At 39.2% G+C, this 18453-nt stretch overlaps 1 protein-coding gene across 4 annotated transcripts; it reads left to right on the forward strand.

Annotated features, from left to right (window-relative positions):
* The first annotated feature begins 73 nt into the window (after window positions 1–73).
* On the forward strand, window positions 74–17688 carry LOC123317384 (probable ribonuclease ZC3H12C). 4 transcript variants are annotated; one of them, XM_044903889.1, is made up of 4 exons: window positions 74–441; window positions 10745–10941; window positions 13107–13947; window positions 15470–17688. In XM_044903889.1, exons 1-4 carry the CDS (start codon window positions 217–219, stop codon window positions 16094–16096), a joined length of 1890 nt encoding a protein of 629 aa, XP_044759824.1. In that variant the 5' UTR covers window positions 74–216; the 3' UTR covers window positions 16097–17688. The 4 variants fall into 4 exon arrangements, with proteins under 4 accessions (XP_044759824.1, XP_044759827.1, XP_044759825.1 ...); XM_044903892.1 differs by lacking the exon at window positions 74–441 and adding an exon at window positions 6800–7107; XM_044903890.1 differs by lacking the exon at window positions 74–441 and adding an exon at window positions 7125–7276.
* Window positions 17689–18453: the final 765 nt, after the last annotated feature.

Raw genomic sequence — 18453 nt, forward strand, 5'->3', positions numbered from 1 at the left:
TAAATTTTCATTTTCTTTCGATGTAGTTCCTCCATGAGCCCACAGAGCTCGCCACTGTTCTGTTGCAGGTTGACAGGTTGTCAAGTGCAAGATGTAGATGTCAGATTCTGTTCGAGTAAAATGAATATATCCCATTGAATTAATTACACAAAAATATTCGAAAGCTTGCTTTCACATAGTGTGAATAACAAAATGTAAGCATGGGCAGCAGAAAAAATGTCAACAACGCAGCACGTAGGAACTGTATCACTCAAAACTTCTTGTGTACCATTATTAAAATCGAATTTGGACAGAATATCCGTGTTGTTTTCAGCGAAATTGAGTGAAAATAGTGCCTCGGACCTCTGCAATGAAGATCAAAACGTTACCATCTACGATGTTTATTCGATGGTGACTAGCACGGATCGAACAGTAGGTTCAGATTTCATAAGCAGACTTCAGGTGAGGCCAAATGAATACCTTCAGATAACTGGGTTGTAATTCTCAATATTATAGGCGGATTTGACCCCATTTAAATAGGGGACACTTTTACTTTCTGTCAAACGATTCATTGTTCTACTGTTCAATTGAATAGAGTGAGGAGAAAATGGTCGTAATTTCTTTTCTTCAAGGGGCTTGATGGGAAATATGACTAGTAGAGTTAGAAAGAACAAGAGGGCCTTAACTAGATACAATCAAGACCAGAACAGAGTGCTTTGTGACCAATTCATCTAGCTGCCTTTGAAAAACGCAATTTAATAACCAAAAGAATGATTGAATTTTGTACCGCTTAGTACAGTATGCTAGTTAGTTAGTTTATTTACATCTGTTACTGAATCATTCTGTATACAGATTTCCTTGCTTTCATTACAGATCAAACAACCTTGTCTTGAAAACACCAAACATTGCTGTAATATTTTAGGGAAACAGTGAATAGGAAAAAATTTTTGGTACATATCTTTTCAGGTTTTCGAATTGAATCTATTTATAGCATCAGCATTACTGATTATGCAAATGGCTCTTTTCCTCTTATACCAGAATTCTATATCGAATTGGTAATTCATTTCTTTCTAGTTGTATTTTACCTAATTTATGCATTTTTTCGATTGCTCAGTTGATATGATAAAAGCAGGAAAATCATTATTCTTCCAATCGTATAATGTATTCATTGATACATAAATGATAGGTCTCCGGCTATTTTGAGATGTTTATTGATAAATATTATGAATATTTATATCATATCGAAGTATATCCTCTTCAGTTCATATCTCACCACTTTTACGTCACTAATGCACATAAATAAGATAAACTGTATCTAAGACACAAATTACGATTATGGAAGAAAAGAATTTTCGACTATCTATCAATAACAATATTGGAGTTGTGATTGGATGGAAAATTTTGATTTATTTGGTGGATATTTCATGGAAACATTTCAATATGTCTCTTTGAATAGGCCTTATCTCATGGAGCAATTAATAAGAAGAATAACAATAAAAGAAGTTTAATCACACATATCGTTTCAAGTATGTATATTGAAATGCTCCAACTATTAGTACTGGATGTTCTTAATTCAATGTCACTCAGTATATTACCATTTTGCAGCACCTTGGGTGAAAGACTAGCTAGGTAGAAAGAAAAAGAACCATCGCCAGACTAGATCCGGGTCGGGTCCTCTTACGTAGACGTCTTCGGCCACCTTGTTCTTGCATGTGGTCGGTCTTTGAACCATCGTCAACAGTCGGAAAACTAGCTGGTGAGACCGGTGCTCCGTCGACGGTCATGAATGGATCCTCCTTCAAGGAGGCTGCTGCATCGGTTTCTTATGTTTCGAAACGGATACTAGTTCGCTTATCGTTTAATCTACTTCATTTCACTTCACTTTTCTACTCTGATCTGATGTACTTTACTTAACTTGACTTTTTTTGTAGTCTTAAGTCTAACCTGGAGAGCCCCCATTTAAAACAGTCAAAGTCTATGGTCCAATTCCAAACACAAAAATGTAAAAAATCCACGTCGGTGGCATTGAGATAAAGTCTCTATGTCAGTTTGACGCATAGACATGATAACTTTATTAAGTCTATGGTTTGAACAAAGTGAAGTTAGCACCGATCACAGACAGGACCGACAGGGGTGGGTAGTACCGATTCAACTCATCGATAGCGAAGGGTACTATTTTTGGCGTCGATTTTCATGAAATTCACTTTATTACGTTATTTTGTGGCCAGTCTACCGGGAAAGGTGGATCTCCTGGCCTGCTAGTATGTGTATTATATTTTTACGCAAAAGTTTTAGTGAATATTTAGGTGTATCCTTCTAGGACCCTAGATTCAGTGAAGATTGTCGATAAAACCTTGACTCGAAACGTTTCGTTTTGTCCTAGAGGCGTGTACATTTCGGAAAACCCTCCTGTACGATTAAATCATACATTCTTACAACTTATCGAATATGCATTTGCGGTCGGCTACGGATTTATTATCATTATATATTATTTATCTGTGTCCCCGGCGGCAAACACAAAAATTTGAGTGTGGGAAAATCTCAATGCCACTCTCCAAGACGTTAATTTCCTCAACGCCTCAAAACGCTACAGATTTTCGGAGTTCTTTCGAACTGTCGTGAAATTTATTTTGGAAATTGATGAAATTTGGATCATCTTCTATGCTCAATGCTATTCCACGTCACTTGACGCGCAATTTTCGGGCACATTCGGACCTGGTCCTATTAATCTTGTTCTGACCCATAAATTCGAATAACAATAAACAATTTGAATAATGGAACTATTTATTTTTATCATAAGTTACGTCATGCGTTCCCTATTATCTATTCAATTCGAAATTAAACGGCGTGTCACAGACGTCAGTGACGAGTTCAGAAAAAAAAACCTAATGACTTTGGACAGTTCACGGTTATATGGAAAAAAAAAATACCTGGAGGCTGTTGGTCGTTAAACGGAGTAGTGGATGTATGGTTCTTGTTTTGTCTTGAACCTTTATTATTCGGCCTCCTATATGCAGTATGGCGAAATTGAAATGAAAACTGTTTGAATACGGACCTGTATCAGAAGGTGAACTTTCCAATATGGGGGTTCTCTGTCAGTTTTTGGGAATTATGAGTATTTTATGATTCCAGAATTCCAAAAACTAGTTTTTAGTTTATCGGAAGAATATTAAAGTGGGGATTCTCCGACGAATCATATTCTATACACAAATTTCCATGTTTGGCAGTCGCGGCTCGTAAACTAAAGAATCCATTTGGAACTTTCACTTTCACTGCCTATGAAATGTCCGGTTCCTTCTTTTTACAAGCATGGTTGCGATTGATTTAGAATTCCAGTGGACAAATGAATCGTTTCGATCATAACATGAATAATTTCTGGGATTTTTATTATCGTGATTAATTACCGTTGGCAAGCCTGATTCCGGAAAAATGCCCCTGTTGGAAGGTAAAACCTAATCAGGCCCCAGGGTCATAATAATAACCTGTCTGCGTAATCAATCTGGATTTATAACCAGAAAGGAATTAATCTTTGTTATTGTATTAAAGGTGGAAAACCAAGATTTACGGAAATTAACCAGGGGTCCCATAGAAGTTCCAACCCTTTTCTCGTGAAAATGCATCATCTTTATGCTTCGGAAACGATGCCATCGAATAAATGTGATTAGCTGTACCTTCGTATCGAACCCGAAACGATTTTGCTCGGTTTTCTCGAAGTATCCTCCTTATCCGCTTCGAAGTCATGTAACATTTATGCCATAGAAGCTAATGGTTAACATCCCGACCGTTAGAAAGTACCATCAACGGTACGGAATGCTTATTTCCATGTGAACTCGATCGGAGAGAAACTCTGCAAGAAATCGGATGTCTCGTTTGGTGAAGATCACAGGGCGGATTTTGCGACATTCTGTATTTTTATGTTTAAATGTGTTTGAATCATCCAAATAGATCCATTACTAGAAGAGTTGCTCTTTCAGAATATGTATCACTTTTAGCTGTAGGATGATTTTTGTGAGAGATATACGACTCGAGAGTTGACCTTCGAAAAATTCCGAAAAAGATGGGATCACTTAAAAATTCGTCAAGACCAAACGGTTTTCCTGAGGCTCATGAAATTTTCTGGGGATATTCTTGAATAGTTTATCTAACTAGAAAAAAATCGAGAGTTGTCTGCGAAAACTAGTTTTTGCGGAGTGAAGTCCTAAACTTGGTCCTCTCAAAATCTCCAAAAAGGTGATAAAGTTGATCGTAATTCCTGAACTTTGAAAAATTCGTTCTAAATTGATTGGTTTTCTCAATCTGCGATTCGAGACAGTGCAAATAAGTGTTTGAATCATCCAAATCGACCAACAGGTTAGAATTATATGAAAAATAGTCTATCAAACTGTCACTTATACTCGATTCTAGTCTAATACTCGATATTTACCTGTCCAATTTTTCAAAATTGCCTTCCTCGTTTGGACAGACTGACAGCAAGAAGAAAAACAACATTTTCCGCATTCGAAATAAAAAAAATTCTCTCATTTCGACAACCAGGAAAAACGAGAAGCTTTGCGAAACGGAAACGTCAAACCGTTCCAAAATATAGACAGTTGCTCATCGCCGGTTCTACTGTAGCTTGGAACAGGATCTAAAACCAGATTTAATGACTCCGAGACAAAGGTAAACAAATGGAATTATGATAATCGGATGCTTTGGGTAACGGTTCATCTTGGTGCGATCTCAAAAGTTCCACCTGTTTCTTACAACTCCTGGACCTGACCGGTATTTGCAATGAACCTTATTGTGAAGTGTTTTTAGGTCTTTTGGCAAGATGCGAACCTGTGATCCTAGTCTGAGTTGCAAAAGATTCACCAAATCAGGAAGTCTTATATTCCTTCATTGTAGGGGGCTGTATCTATTGACCCCCTAGTTCTGCCGGTAAAACGGTATTCTTCAAATCCACAGTTGTCGCTGAACCTCTACATAAACTGCCTCGTCGACATTTGTACAAAATCACATTGTTGCATCATCCTAGTAAGTCATGATGGTATTTTTTCAAGGTCCACTCTGCATCCTCAACCACGTCCAAGAGTTGGAAGCGAAAGCTGTTTTCTTAAGGAAGGTGTCTGATTGATTTAATGCCACCAAAGAGCGATTTTCAACAAGATAAAATTGCGATGTGCGTCGGTGAACAAAGAACCTACTAAGAACTCTCCTAGAAGTTCATTATGTATCCTCATTTGCGTTACGATGAAATGAAATAACAAATTCTACGTACTATATATGATTTCATTTTCGATTTATTCATCTTTTAGAAAGATTTGAATTCGAAATTGAAAAAAATACTCGTGTTCTGCAGGCTTCTCTTGTAGCCCATTCTTATATATTGGGTATGGAAGACATCGAGACCTAGTAACCTTAAAATAAAAGCAACAGAAGGGAATAGAGTAGACTTCTGTAACAAAGCGCTTGGCTGCCACTCATCGATAAGACGAATGTAGAACCAACGCTTTGTGTACTTCCCTTACCGAGTATCAGGGTACTCTGAGTAACCAGCATCGATGGTTTTGGGCAATCGGAAAGGTTTCTGCTATCAGTTGTGGGGAATTTAACCGAAAATTTCATGACTTCGATAGTTGAAACTAACCGAATTCTTCACGAAATCGAAACGAGTTAATATGGGATCAAGGCCTCGTTTAGATAAAACTTTTGTCCTATTTTTTACCAACGTCATCGTCGGAGGTTATCGGGTTCATTCTTGCAGATGATAGTCTTGAAATCCTGCTTCTTGAAGTGAACTGGGATAATCCCATCAAAACCTATATCCTAGAAGTTTACGTGGAGGTTAAAGAAGGGCATCATTTCCTTCGGATAACTGACGTTAAAATCTGTAGGATTAGATTCTCGAAATTCTTGTGTGAGAATTAGTCTGACCCAAAATGGATGGTAGGTATTTCTGTTAGGAAGGGTATAAAACAATTTTGAGCCAGTTAAACAAACTTACATGACAAAAAAAAAGGAATTACGAACATAATTAAACATCCGTTCAGTTTGACGGTCAAGTAACCATTCTATAGGTTTGGAAATGCTGGCAAGGAGTAAGGACAAACGTTAATTTCAAGGAATTTCCAAGAATTAAGCTTACTTCAAGCATTTATTATTTTTTAATAGAACACTGTGGCAAATAGAACTCCCTGCTAGAATCATCCAGGCTTCTCCAAGAAGTTCTTGAGAATCTGAGGGGTAGAAGAGAACTCGAAAGTAACTAATGCCATCATTGGATAGGTCAAACTTCGAATGATGATAGTTGATATAACTTTTTACCGCATGAGCTTGGCTCAGCTGGTTATTGAGTGAGCCGAATTTCGCATCACAGTGAGAACAGGTGGGCTTATACTTTTACGAACGACCAAAAGGGCCCCTGTCTTCTTCCAGTATATAACGAGTAGATGCCGACCTTAGGGCAGCATTTTATTTTCGGTTCCTTCATTTGACGAATCGTATGGACCGACTTCCGTCTACTTTCCTACGTCCGGCGCGTCCTATCAGGCGACCCCGTGCTACTACATCCGGTAAAGTCGCGAACGCGGTATCAATCTAGGCTACACCTATCCGAAAATTCCCATCGCGCGTTAATTAATCGAAAAACCAGCGTGCACAGCCGCGCCGTCCGTTGAATACTTTCACCCCTCTTTCACCTACGACGTCCGTCCCGAATTTAGATCCGGTTGGAGTGTTGGCCACCACCTCAAGCCGCGAGGTACCTAGCTTCTCGGCCGATCCTCAATTCGGCATTCGACGATTCGACTTCTCCAGCGAGCCAAGACACAGTTTGTGTGTGTGTGCGAACGAACCGTACCTACCCACCTCCGTCATACGGCGTGCATCGCGGGCCACGGTCACCGCCACGACGGTCGCGTATCACGCTCGAGAGTGCATCCGGCTCGAAGGACCAAATAAGTGCGGAAGGCCGATCGTCCACTTTCGGGCCAGTCTTTTTCGATAGGCGCACACCGCGGGTTATCGGTGCATGTTTGCCGCCGCGAACCAGGATATACGATTCGCGTGGAATCTTCTGAGGTCATACACGGAGTAACGAAATGAAGCCAGGTTCCGGTTTGCATCAATGACATGATAGTCGCCGGAGAGGTAATTAACGATTGTTGCGTTTGTGTGTGTGTGTGTGTGTGTCGGTTTTCGTGGATGATAAGGTTGTTGGCTCGTCGGATGTTCTGTCTAGGGCTGTTCGGGAGTTAGTATGGTTAGTGTACTGGTGAATCCCCGTTGCGAAGAAGTGATTTTTACGTCCGACATCGAGGTATTTCTTGTTCATATTTAATTCGAGGGGTGTTTGAGAGCTATTTTTGCGATTCGTCTCAATTTTTTTCTATGTCAGGTTCATAACAATATGATTTGCCTAAAATATCGCAATCGAAAAGATTTTCCTCCATGAAAATACACAGGGGATCCGGATTTAACGTTGATACACAAGGTGAGGCTTTTTTGACTGAAACTAGAAGTCCTCAAAGTCACCAAAAATTGTCTATATAAAATATGCAAGATGGCTGAGCTACAATCGCTAGAATTTCGACGAAATTTCTTTGAATTTCAAGTAAGGGACTGTGGAAGGTGACTCCGGCATCGGAAAAACGGAACAAAACAAACATATGGCTGTACAATGGTTCCGTAAACCCAATCTGATACGAAAAATTTTTTGGCTGGTCCTATCATTGTTACCCCATTTTTATGACGATTTTTGGAGGTTCGAACAAGAAGAAGATGCGTCGTTTTAGATTGAATCTTGGGAGGTCACGGTGTCAGAGTGGAGTCAAGTTCCGGTTTTGCTTTTGCATCAATGAAAGTATGCGAAGAGAGCCAATTAACGATTGTTGTGTTTATGTGTAGTTTGTGTGTGTATATCGGTTTCGTTGAATGATAAGAATTGGATTATCGGTTGATACATCCAAGTATCAGTTCCATTCCTTCAAGCACCGAGAGTTGGCTGTAGTCGTTTAGTAGTAATAATGGGTAGTGTTTTGGCTAAACCCGTTCGTGAAGATGTTATTTTTACGTTCGATACCGAGGTATGGTTTGTGTATTGTTTCTTCTCTTGATGTAACTTCAGTTATTGCGTGGATTCGGATTATCGCTTGATGATGTGCTGTTATGTGCGAAATCCCGTTTTCAAAGTCAGATCTTACAGTTTCATTTATCAAATCCTTAATGGATTCATTCCATTCTTACCCTGCATTTAGTCGCAGTGGGTTTTGGGTATTCAAACTTGGTTTTAGCTAATCTTCTTCGAATATGTTCGTTCCAATCAAGGCCAGACGTCTTTGAGTTCAACTTGGTGCACTTTCTTCTATTTGGTCTAAAATATGGACGCTTTGTCCCATTTAATAATGAAGAAGGGTCACGCCTAAACAGGGAGGCTCTGACGAGGTCAAATGTGGTCAGCATCTGTTCTTCTTCGGTGGAACGTTCCCCATTTAGTTGTCCTGGCTATGGCAAATTGGCTGGTTCAATTAAGATCTGCCATTACCGGCTTTCATTCACACCATTTCGCATTGGTTTCAAATTTGTCTTATCGATGACCGGTAGCCAAGCGCCTTTTCTATCCCAACTAATGTATAAATGTAAATGTCAGGATTTTTGACCGAAACTTCGATTACCTTCAGTGAATCCGTAGAAAATCTGTTTAGTAGACTCTGATTTCTCAGAAAATGTAACGATATCGGATAACAGCAACTAAAAAAGACAGTCCCGGCACATCTTTGAATGGGAATTGTTTTCCCGCCAATGTTTCAAGTCTGATTTACGATTTCAAGCTCTGTTATGAGTCGATTTCTATCCCGCTGTATGCGTTCTGTAATTTTATGTTAATCTCATAACCGGACCTACTTTCGAAAGTCACGCTGAATCAGCGCTGATTTATCTACGAACAAGGTTGAGCGGAACGAATAGATCAAAATACAGGAATTGGTTGCTTCGTTGCCGGAAGTCTACGTTCAGTTGAGATTGTTTTTAGGGTCAACTTAACGAGACGTCAAGATCGAAACTATAAATTCCATAGATCAACCAGAAGAGCTGTCGCATATTGCGTTTTGGTTCAGCTTACTTTGTTCCATTTGTTGACATTTGGAAAATTCGTTATAGGATTCATTTGGCTGTTTCCATAATGGATGAAAATGATCAAAATGATGGAAAAAAAAGCAATAAATCCTATAATTTGATTTCATTGTTTTTCAGCTCTCGATAAATACCCATTAAGCTTCTCAAAATAAAGTTTATGGTCTATAATGAAGTGGCATTTCCATGTCTCCAATTATTCTACAGTTAGGCTTAAAGAAGATCGAGAATTTGGATGAAATCCTAGTCTAATAGCAAGGGAAATAACTAACTCAAACTGAAGAATCCCAATTTTTCATATTTGAGGCATTTTTTCAGTGGTGAAAGTATGGCCACCATGGGCTTAGATATGTAGGGACCAGGGTGGTCAAGCCCCCAAGAATCCTCGGTGAGAAGGTTGAAAATAGACTGTTCCACATCATTTCGTTGATCGGCAAGGGTTGCACCATCTTATGGATACTCTCATCTCTAGGAAAATCATCCCACCTTCGTCCATGATCAAAATTCTCATTTGTTAGCAGTCTTCATGACTATAATAATTACAGTTGCCAGGAATTCAATGACGTCTCGGTGAAAACCGATGTTTTCAACTGGCCGATTTCATTGTTCGATTGGAATCCGATTTATATTCACGACTGAATTATTTTTAACGATAAATGAAAACGGTTTCGAGAATATTGATCGTTATTAATAACTAGATTCTCTAGCTACCGTTCTGCGTGAGCTAGAGTGAGAGGATCGAAGACTGGGTAATTGAAAAGAGTCTCAACAAGACTGTGATTTATAGAATTTATCAATTAACGTTCGTAAAAGGAAAGAATCTAAGTGTGGAATAGAAATCGATATCGCTATTTGTCGTCGGTGTTTAAATTTATGGTTTCATTTGAAAACAATGCTGCAAACTTCACACATTTGTTTGTTTTATTATACGGAGTTTTAATTGGTTCCATACTTCTATTGTTTACAAACTGAGCGATATAAATTAAGAACACCCAGTAATAATTAGATTTTTTGTATTTCTTGGCGTACCTTCATGTTTCTTGGGCTAAAATTCGAAGTTATACAAAGATGAATCAATAACTTTCAATACCACAGGCTTCCTAAAGTTCCTGACCAAGCCTACCTAAGTCTGTATAGGGTAAAATAGAGTTATCTTCTACTAAAAATACTCCAGATGTACACAATATTTCAACCAATACTGGATGCTCATATTATTCCAGTACAACTTATTATTGGTGAAGTTCAATCGATACGAATATGACCAAGGATAAACATCAGTTTATGATTGATGATGAATGGAAGTAAAATATCAATGCCTATTGATCAGTCTCATTCGTGTGTCAATATCTATACAGATGTGGGATGAAATTTATAGAGAAGTAACGGTATGGGAAGTTTCTGGAGTTTTCCATAGTTTATAACATATCTGGTATTAATATAACTATTGCTTCATTCATATGGTTCGAGTAACTGTATATGGAATGATGATAATACCATGAGATCTGAACTTACAGAGTTCAATGTATCATTTGCTACTTGAGAGACTTTAATATAAAGTTATGTGCAACAACAGCTTACATTTGGACCTTTTCGGAAATAAATTTATTCATTAAAAGATTTATGTTATGTCCTTACCTATTTTTTTCTTGATTTTCAGAAATATGTTGATGACATCTGCGGAGAAGGCTACACTGGGGGCGTAGCTGGGGAGGATTCGTGTTATGATTCAGACTACGAGGCGGACGCCCCTGCTAGGCACCAGGATGTCTCGAGAACTACAAGTGACACCCTGGCAGCGGAGTATGTGGATTACATACAGACTTCACCCGATTCCGATCCGGGTTATATAACCAGGTAATTTTTTCTCCTATTGAGGTCTTCTCCCCCTATTTTACGTACACATTCCAATACAGAAGATACCTCAGAATGGCCAAGTAGAAAGACTTGCAATTAAATTGCGTAATTTGCTACAGAGCAAGTGTTTCTTTAGGAAAAACCTGTATAGTGCTTAATGTGAGTGTTGCAAAATGGCGTATGCTCCGGTCAAACGTCTTGCGAGTCTTTTTGAATGACTGCAACATCGTAGTGGGCTTTGAATTCTTTTTTCTCGTCCATGTAAACCAAAATTATGGGATTCAGTTGTTACAGCCATTTATGAAGGCTCTGTATGTATTACATAGCTAAAGTGCTTGCATCACAGGAGATATTTGATATATTTTTTGGAAAATTGCAAAAAGAAAACTGCTTTCATTCAATCTCAACGTATAAAAGGTTTTTTTTTTACTAACTGGTTAATTTTCTACCAAGCTCAATCTGTTTTTGGATATAATACAGGGTACATTTGAAGGTGAGGCTTTTTTTCAAGGTAGAACTGGTCAAAATGAAGCGTTTCACTGAAAATCACCTATACAAAACTTTCAAAATGACAAAGTTGAAAAAAAAAATTGAAAATGATTACTGAAATAGATCCTAATACTATCCTAGACCGTTTCTTAGCTGAATTATCGCAAAGCAGTGGGAAAAAACTAATCTCCTGATTCTACCATGTAGTTTCGTTTAGGATATTTTGGCTCGTTCGATATTTACGTGGTAATGAAAATGGCAACTTAGAATTGCTGAATATTTCACATTATTTTTTAGTAACTTACACGATTTTATGAAATGGCTCATTTCGATACCAACTGACAGAAGAGACTCTAGACACAAGTGTAAAAATAGAATAATACTTTAAAATCTCACCAATAAAATTCGTCCAAATTATTCACGAATTTTTCACAATTGGCAGAGTAAGGATCGGTCGACCGAAAAGTCATTGGATCGAAAGTTCATTCAATAGAAAGTTACTGCATTGAAGGGTCACTCGACCGAAAATGACATCCACTTTCTCCTGATTAGTCTGATCGACTCAAAACTCTTAACTCTCTCATCTTTGTTTAATCATTTATGAAGTTTGACAGAGATTATGCACATTTGGACATTTAATTCTGCAGTACCAAAACGGTTGTTTGTTTACTTAACCTTTATTCACATAAATTTCAGATAATAAAGGTTATGTAAACAAACAATCGTTTTGGTACTGCATAATTAAATGTCCAAATGTGCCTAACCTCTGTGAAAGTGTCAAACTTCATAAATGATCAGACAAAGATGAAAGAGTTCGAGTTCCGAGTCGATCCGACCAATCAGGAGAAAGTGGGCGTCATTTTCGGTCGAGTGACTCTTCGATGCAGTGAACTTTCTATTGAATGAACTTTCGATCGAATGACTTTTCGATCGAGTGAACCGTACCGAATTGGCATCACAACCTTCTTGTTCAAACATTAAAACAATCGTCGTAAAAATGGGATGAAATGGGGAAACATCATAGCACTTTTTCGACATTATTAACAAAAGCACTCTCAAGGAACTGCCACGATTTTCTACATTTTTTTTTCACCCTAAATTGCACGATACAACAATTATGATTCTCGTGAAAGTGACCTGATGCATCTAATCCGATGAACTTGGTACTTGACCATTCATTGTCCAGCCATATGTTGATGTTTTGTTTCGTATTTGCGATGCCGGAGTCACCTTCCACAGTCCCGTACTTGAAATTCAATGAAATTTTGTCGAACTTCTTGGGGTTGTATCTCAGCCATCTTGGATATTTCATATAGACAATTTTTGGTTAAACGACTTATTTTGATGGGTTCTACCTTGTCAAAAAAAAAAGCCTCACCTTTAAAAACACCCAACTGCTTTCCGGGAAATCTTCTACATATATATTTTTTTTACTTCGTACATATACAGGGTTAGGATAAAGTTGGAATCAAGTTAATATCTTGAAAAACGAAAAAGGGCGCATTTATAGAAGTACAACGACGCCTAACACATCTGATGCCAGTTTATTTTTGCTACTTCTCCCAATTCTTTGAATTTGAATGGACAACCTGTATATTCTATCACATTTTAAAATACTTTGTTGACAACTCAGTGAAATGAACACAAGCAAGACTAAATTCTTCGCTTATTTACAGGGTGGAGTTCGCGCTCAAGCTAGGCTACACGGAGAGGCAGGTACAGGCCGCGCTCCAGAAACTCGGACCCGCGCCGGCGCAGAACGAACTGCTCGCCGAGCTCATCAAGCTGGGCGCGCAGAAGGGCGGCTCCTGCGACAGCAGCCCCTCCGACAGCCAACTCGACATATCCGAGCAGATCGACGTGACCACGCTCAACACCCAGACCCTCCGGCCCATAGTCGTAGACGGCAGCAACGTCGCAATGAGCCACGGCAACAAGGAGGTGTTCTCGTGCCGCGGCATCAAGATATGCGTCGACTGGTTCAAGGCGAGGGGCCACAAGGACATCACCGTGTTCGTGCCCAAGTGGCGCAAGGAGGGCCCCAGGCCCGACAACCCCATCAGCGACCAGGAGATCCTGGCCGAACTGGAGAAGGACAGGCTGCTGGTGTTCACCCCTTCGAGGCTGGTGGGCGGGAAGAGGATGGTGTGCTACGACGATAGGTACATACTGCGACTGGCGGCGGCTAATGACGGCGTCGTGGTCAGCAACGATAACTATAGGGACTTGTGCCAGGAGAGCGCGGAGTTCAGGAAGGTGGTGGAGGAGAGGATATTGATGTATTCCTTCGTCAACGATAGGTTTATGCCTCCGGATGATCCGCTGGGTAGATCGGGTCCTACTCTTGATAATTTCCTACGTACGCAACCGCGCAAAGGTGATCCACCCCCTCCATGTCCGTATGGGAAGAAATGTACCTATGGCAACAAATGCAAGTATCACCATCCGGAACGCGGACCTTTACCTCATAAAACTGTGACCGAGAGGCTTTCAGAACACGCCCAACGCCATCTACAGGTAATAAACTACACCGCGCGAAAAAATCAACGCACATTCTGAAAATCTCAATTTTAATGAAAGTTAACTCTACATTGACTTCATAACTAATACAGGATTTCACCGAATCTTATGTGAAAGAAGTGAAATGAACAATTTTCAAAATACTGAAATGCTGATAAGTGATTTAATACTTGGTATTTCCACCCCTTGCGTTAATTACAGCTCGGCAACGACGGTTCATACTCAAAATGAGTGATCTTAAAATGTTCTGATCTAATCCTTCCCAGATTTCTCCGAGTTGGATTCCGAAGTCATTAAGAGTAGCTGGATGATTTTCTGAACTTCTCAGCCTTCTATTGAGGTTGTCCCAAACCTGCTCAATCGGATTGAGATCTGGACTTCTTGCTGGCCATTCCATTCCAGAGACTTCAACCTCTTCAAGGTACTCCTGAACGATGCGCGCACGATGGGGTCTGGCATTATCGTCCATAAAAATGAAATTTTCACCAATGTATGGGGCAAATGGCATTACATGCTCTTCAAGAATTTTCCTTATATACTTATCAGCATTCATAGCTCCATTATCAACGACCACTAGGTCTGTGCGAGCAGTCAAAGATATTCCACCCCATACCATAATCGATCCTCCCCCGAAACCAGTAGTATTCAGGAAATTGCACTTTCATGTGGACGTCTGTATACAAGGGAACGTCGATCACAATGGTAGAGGCAGAATCTAGACTCATCGGTGAAGAGAACTCTTTCCCAATCGGCCTCTTCCCAATGGATATGCTCTCTCGCAAAATCCAAACGCGCTCTTCGATGGGCTGGGGTAAGAGCTGGGCCTCTTGCCGCGAGACGAGGCCTTAAATCATATTCTCTGAGGCGATTTCTTATTGTCTAAGTGCTAATTTGCACCTCACGAGTTTGCTCAAGCTGAATTTGAAGGAGGCGAGCGGTTGCAAACCGTTGTCTCAACGAAGAAACTCTCAAGTAACGTTCTTGAATGGCAGTTGTTACCCGTGGTCTACCCTGTCCTGATCTTCGGACATTCATACCTGTCTCCCTGAATCGCTGCAAAATTCTGGACACACTTGTATGGGAAACTCCAAACCTTTCTGCAATTCTTGTGTATGTCCACCCTTCTTCTCGCAAAACTACCGCTTGGGCACATTCCTCTTGGGTCAAATTGCGTGTTTCGCGTTGCATAGCGATCGAGTGTAGAAAATCAAACGAAAGAAAAACTATTGATCACTAGAATTGATCGAGATCAACTGATTTTAGAATGGAGCCAATACATTCAAAATCTGATAATATCATATTTTTTTATTCCTGCTGGGAAAAAACATCTGTATTCAAGAAAACCGTTGAAAGTGGATAACATATGCATGCATAATTCTGATGAAAATAATTATCATTGAGAACACCTTCAGTTGTAGAATAAATTTGAGATTTTCATAATGTGCGTTGATTTTTTTGGGCAGTGTATTTGGTTGATGTATTAATAGTGTTATAACTAATATTTATGGTTGTTAAACAGGCTCGCGAAGGAGATATAAGAAAAACACCCCTAGGCAGAACGAGATCCAACGTACCACCGCCTAAAGAGATCCAACACCCGATAGTCTCGAAGAGTCAGAGCGTAGACAACGTGGGGACGTCCTACCAAAACATGCAATCGCAGGAAAACCTGCACAGGAAGCTCCAGAGGCAGCTGACCCTAAACCCCAACTCCGACCCCCGTCTCCTGAACCGTAGGTACATCCCCGTGCAGGCCACGAGCAGCAACCCCCTGCAAGGCAACATGCCGAACCCCTTCTTGAGCCCCACGAGCTGGGACATGCACCAGCACGTCACCAGGATAGCGTCCGCGCCCGACTCCTACAGGAACTGGCCCCAGACCCACGGCTCGGTCGCGCACCGACCCATGCACAGGCTGTCCAGTTGTTCCGACCCGCAGCTGAATGTGTGGCCGGCCCAGTGGGCCGGTCAGGCTTCCCTTCCGTCCCATCCGTCCGTGTTGGAGGAGACGAGACGGAAGATGCAATATCACTTGGCAGCTATCTTCCCGGAGGATCAGGTGACTCAGGCCATGCAGCTGCACCCGGAAGAGACGAATCCGCAGAAGATTTGCGCAGCTATTTTGTCGATCTTTCACAAGACATAGTCGAGGTTATTTCTTGGTTGCCGTCAAGTAGATTGAAAGTATTTATTCTATTAGGAAATGCCTATTCGGTTAGGCGATTGTTAGTTTCTTGTTGGTTCTGTACATTTGAGACGATCAAGTGTATTTGAGCTGGGGAATTGGAGAATTCAGCGTACTCGATACTCAGAAATGTTACGAATTATTCGAAATCGTCTCGGTTAAGTTCGTTCCTTTGAATCCGTTGGCAGTTGATGGATTTTGTTACAAACCACGTGAGTATCTGACGTTCCTGTCAAAGTATCTGACATTTCTGTCAAAGTATCTGACGTTTCTGTCAAAATATCTGACATTTCTCTCAAAATATCTGACATTTATGTCAGATACTCAAATCGACATGCGACCTCTGATAACATCTCAATCATTCTTCATTACAAGCCAGTAAGTGTCAAGAGGACAAGATCATTGTTGGCTCGTTCCAATAAGAGTTAACCTTGCACAAATTCAGGTCATCTGTCGTTTAAATGAATAAACGATGGTTCGTAACAAGAAGCAGACTATTTCTGAGTTGTGCAATTGTTTCACGAAGGTGCTAGACATTTTGAAAGGGAAATTCCATCGAGTTGTGACTTGGAATTTCGCATTATTAAATTTTCTATGATCAGCGATTCAATTAAGTGTGTTACTTATGTTTTATTGTTGCGCTGTTGTTACATTTGTATTATTTTTTACGTTTATAATTGGCAAGACCAAGTACGACTTAGGTTTTTAATAATCTTGATTTATATACATGAAAATATTAGTTGATATTAACTTCATATTGAAGATGTAACACAATAGCTTCTTATTGTAGTTTGATGTACTAACTAATTTCTGCTTTATAAATAATTGCAAAGTTGATACTATGTATCTCTGGTAAATTGTTCCAATTTTTTATAGTATAGTATATTACGAATATTAATATTAACAAGAATTCCATCGGTTAATCCTGAACAAAAGAGATTTAGGTAAGATATGCCCCGATATTAACGCATTCACAATATTTGTGTTTTGGTATCTCCCAATGTTACATGTAAACTAAATAGCCAACCTATGGATTGATATAATGTTAGTGCCAATATTGTTGAAATTTATTGTTTTTTGTGTGTAACATTCGATTCCTTGTTGAAACTGCCTGATTTAACTTCACGATTCTTTTTTATTGGGACACAGACGTTGAAGATTTTTTTTTTTTGTCAGACTTGTTCACAGCTGGTGTTTCTATGAAATACATATGCTTAGGTGCTTATTCTTGAGTAACTCATTAAGTGCTGAATGAAGTTAATTGGCAGTTCCTCTAGTTGTATCGTTGAATTTTTGTTCACAAGGAGTGAAAGATATGTCTGTTTCATGATAAAACGTTCATTCTTATAGAAAATTGTGTAGTTTGAATATAATCGAAAGGAATTAAGTTCACGCAAATAATAGTGTGAAAACGCATCAGCAGATGTAGGGATATCGACAAAATTAGATGTTCATGTTCAAATGTAGTTAATGTTTCAAAGTATATAAGTATTTCTTAAGTTTGTTAATCCAGAATGCTTCCTATTTATTTTTAACCATTAAACAATCAAACAAAGTTTATGTTTGCCTTTAATATCCTGCTAATACTTCAAAATAACTTTTTTTTGTCTTTCAATTTTTTATCAACAGTTTTCCAAGTTTTGTTTATTTCAAAAATTTACAATACATTCCTAAATAATTCTTTGGAAGGATGGAGAATTAAAAATACGGAAATTATCAAGTATCAAAAATCGTGCTAAAAACAGAGTCCAGTCCTGTACTTTTTTCTCTCTGATGTTTATAAATTCTTGAAGCACCTCATATGCAACGATAAGTTTCATCCTTCGAATAAAGAATATTCAATGGTCCTTATCACAAGATTACAAAAAAATCTTTCTCGTTTCCGATTCTCATGAAGAATTTGCCCCCCAGGAAGAAATATATTCTTGACCCCCAGTTAATAACGGAATAAAAAAGATGGGCCTTCTAATCAATAAAAATTTACAGCGTGGCGAGCGTAGGGAATTAATTTTCACCAGATGCCCCGTTGGTAACTAGTGATGGGCAATAACGTTATTTTTCACTAACGGTTATCAACCGTTATGGTTTTTTTTTAATAACGGTTGTTGATAACAGGTGAATACGTTATTTGCTCTGAAAACCGATAACATCTTCAAGGTTTGTCGATTAAGGGGTTTTCTCTACAAATTTAGGGTGTAAACGAGTCACGACTGAGTTGGAAATTTTTGATTATAATTTTTGTGGATGTTTACTTCTTTCATTCATCTTAATGTTACATTAATGTGAAAAAATTTACTTTTTTCTAAACGAGTGAAATA

Source organism: Coccinella septempunctata, chromosome 7 (assembly GCF_907165205.1).
Source record: "Coccinella septempunctata chromosome 7, icCocSept1.1, whole genome shotgun sequence".
NCBI lineage: Eukaryota > Metazoa > Arthropoda > Insecta > Coleoptera > Coccinellidae > Coccinella > Coccinella septempunctata.

Coding starts and splice junctions, on each gene's coding strand:
- LOC123317384 (XM_044903889.1), top strand. CDS start 217: ATGTCAACAACGCAGCACGTAGGAACTGTATCACTCAAAACTTCTTGT. Junction 10,942..13,106: donor GATCCGGGTTATATAACCAG/GTAATTTTTTCT, acceptor GCTTATTTACAG/GGTGGAGTTCGCGCTCAAGC. Junction 13,948..15,469: donor ACGCCCAACGCCATCTACAG/GTAATAAACTAC, acceptor GTTGTTAAACAG/GCTCGCGAAGGAGATATAAG.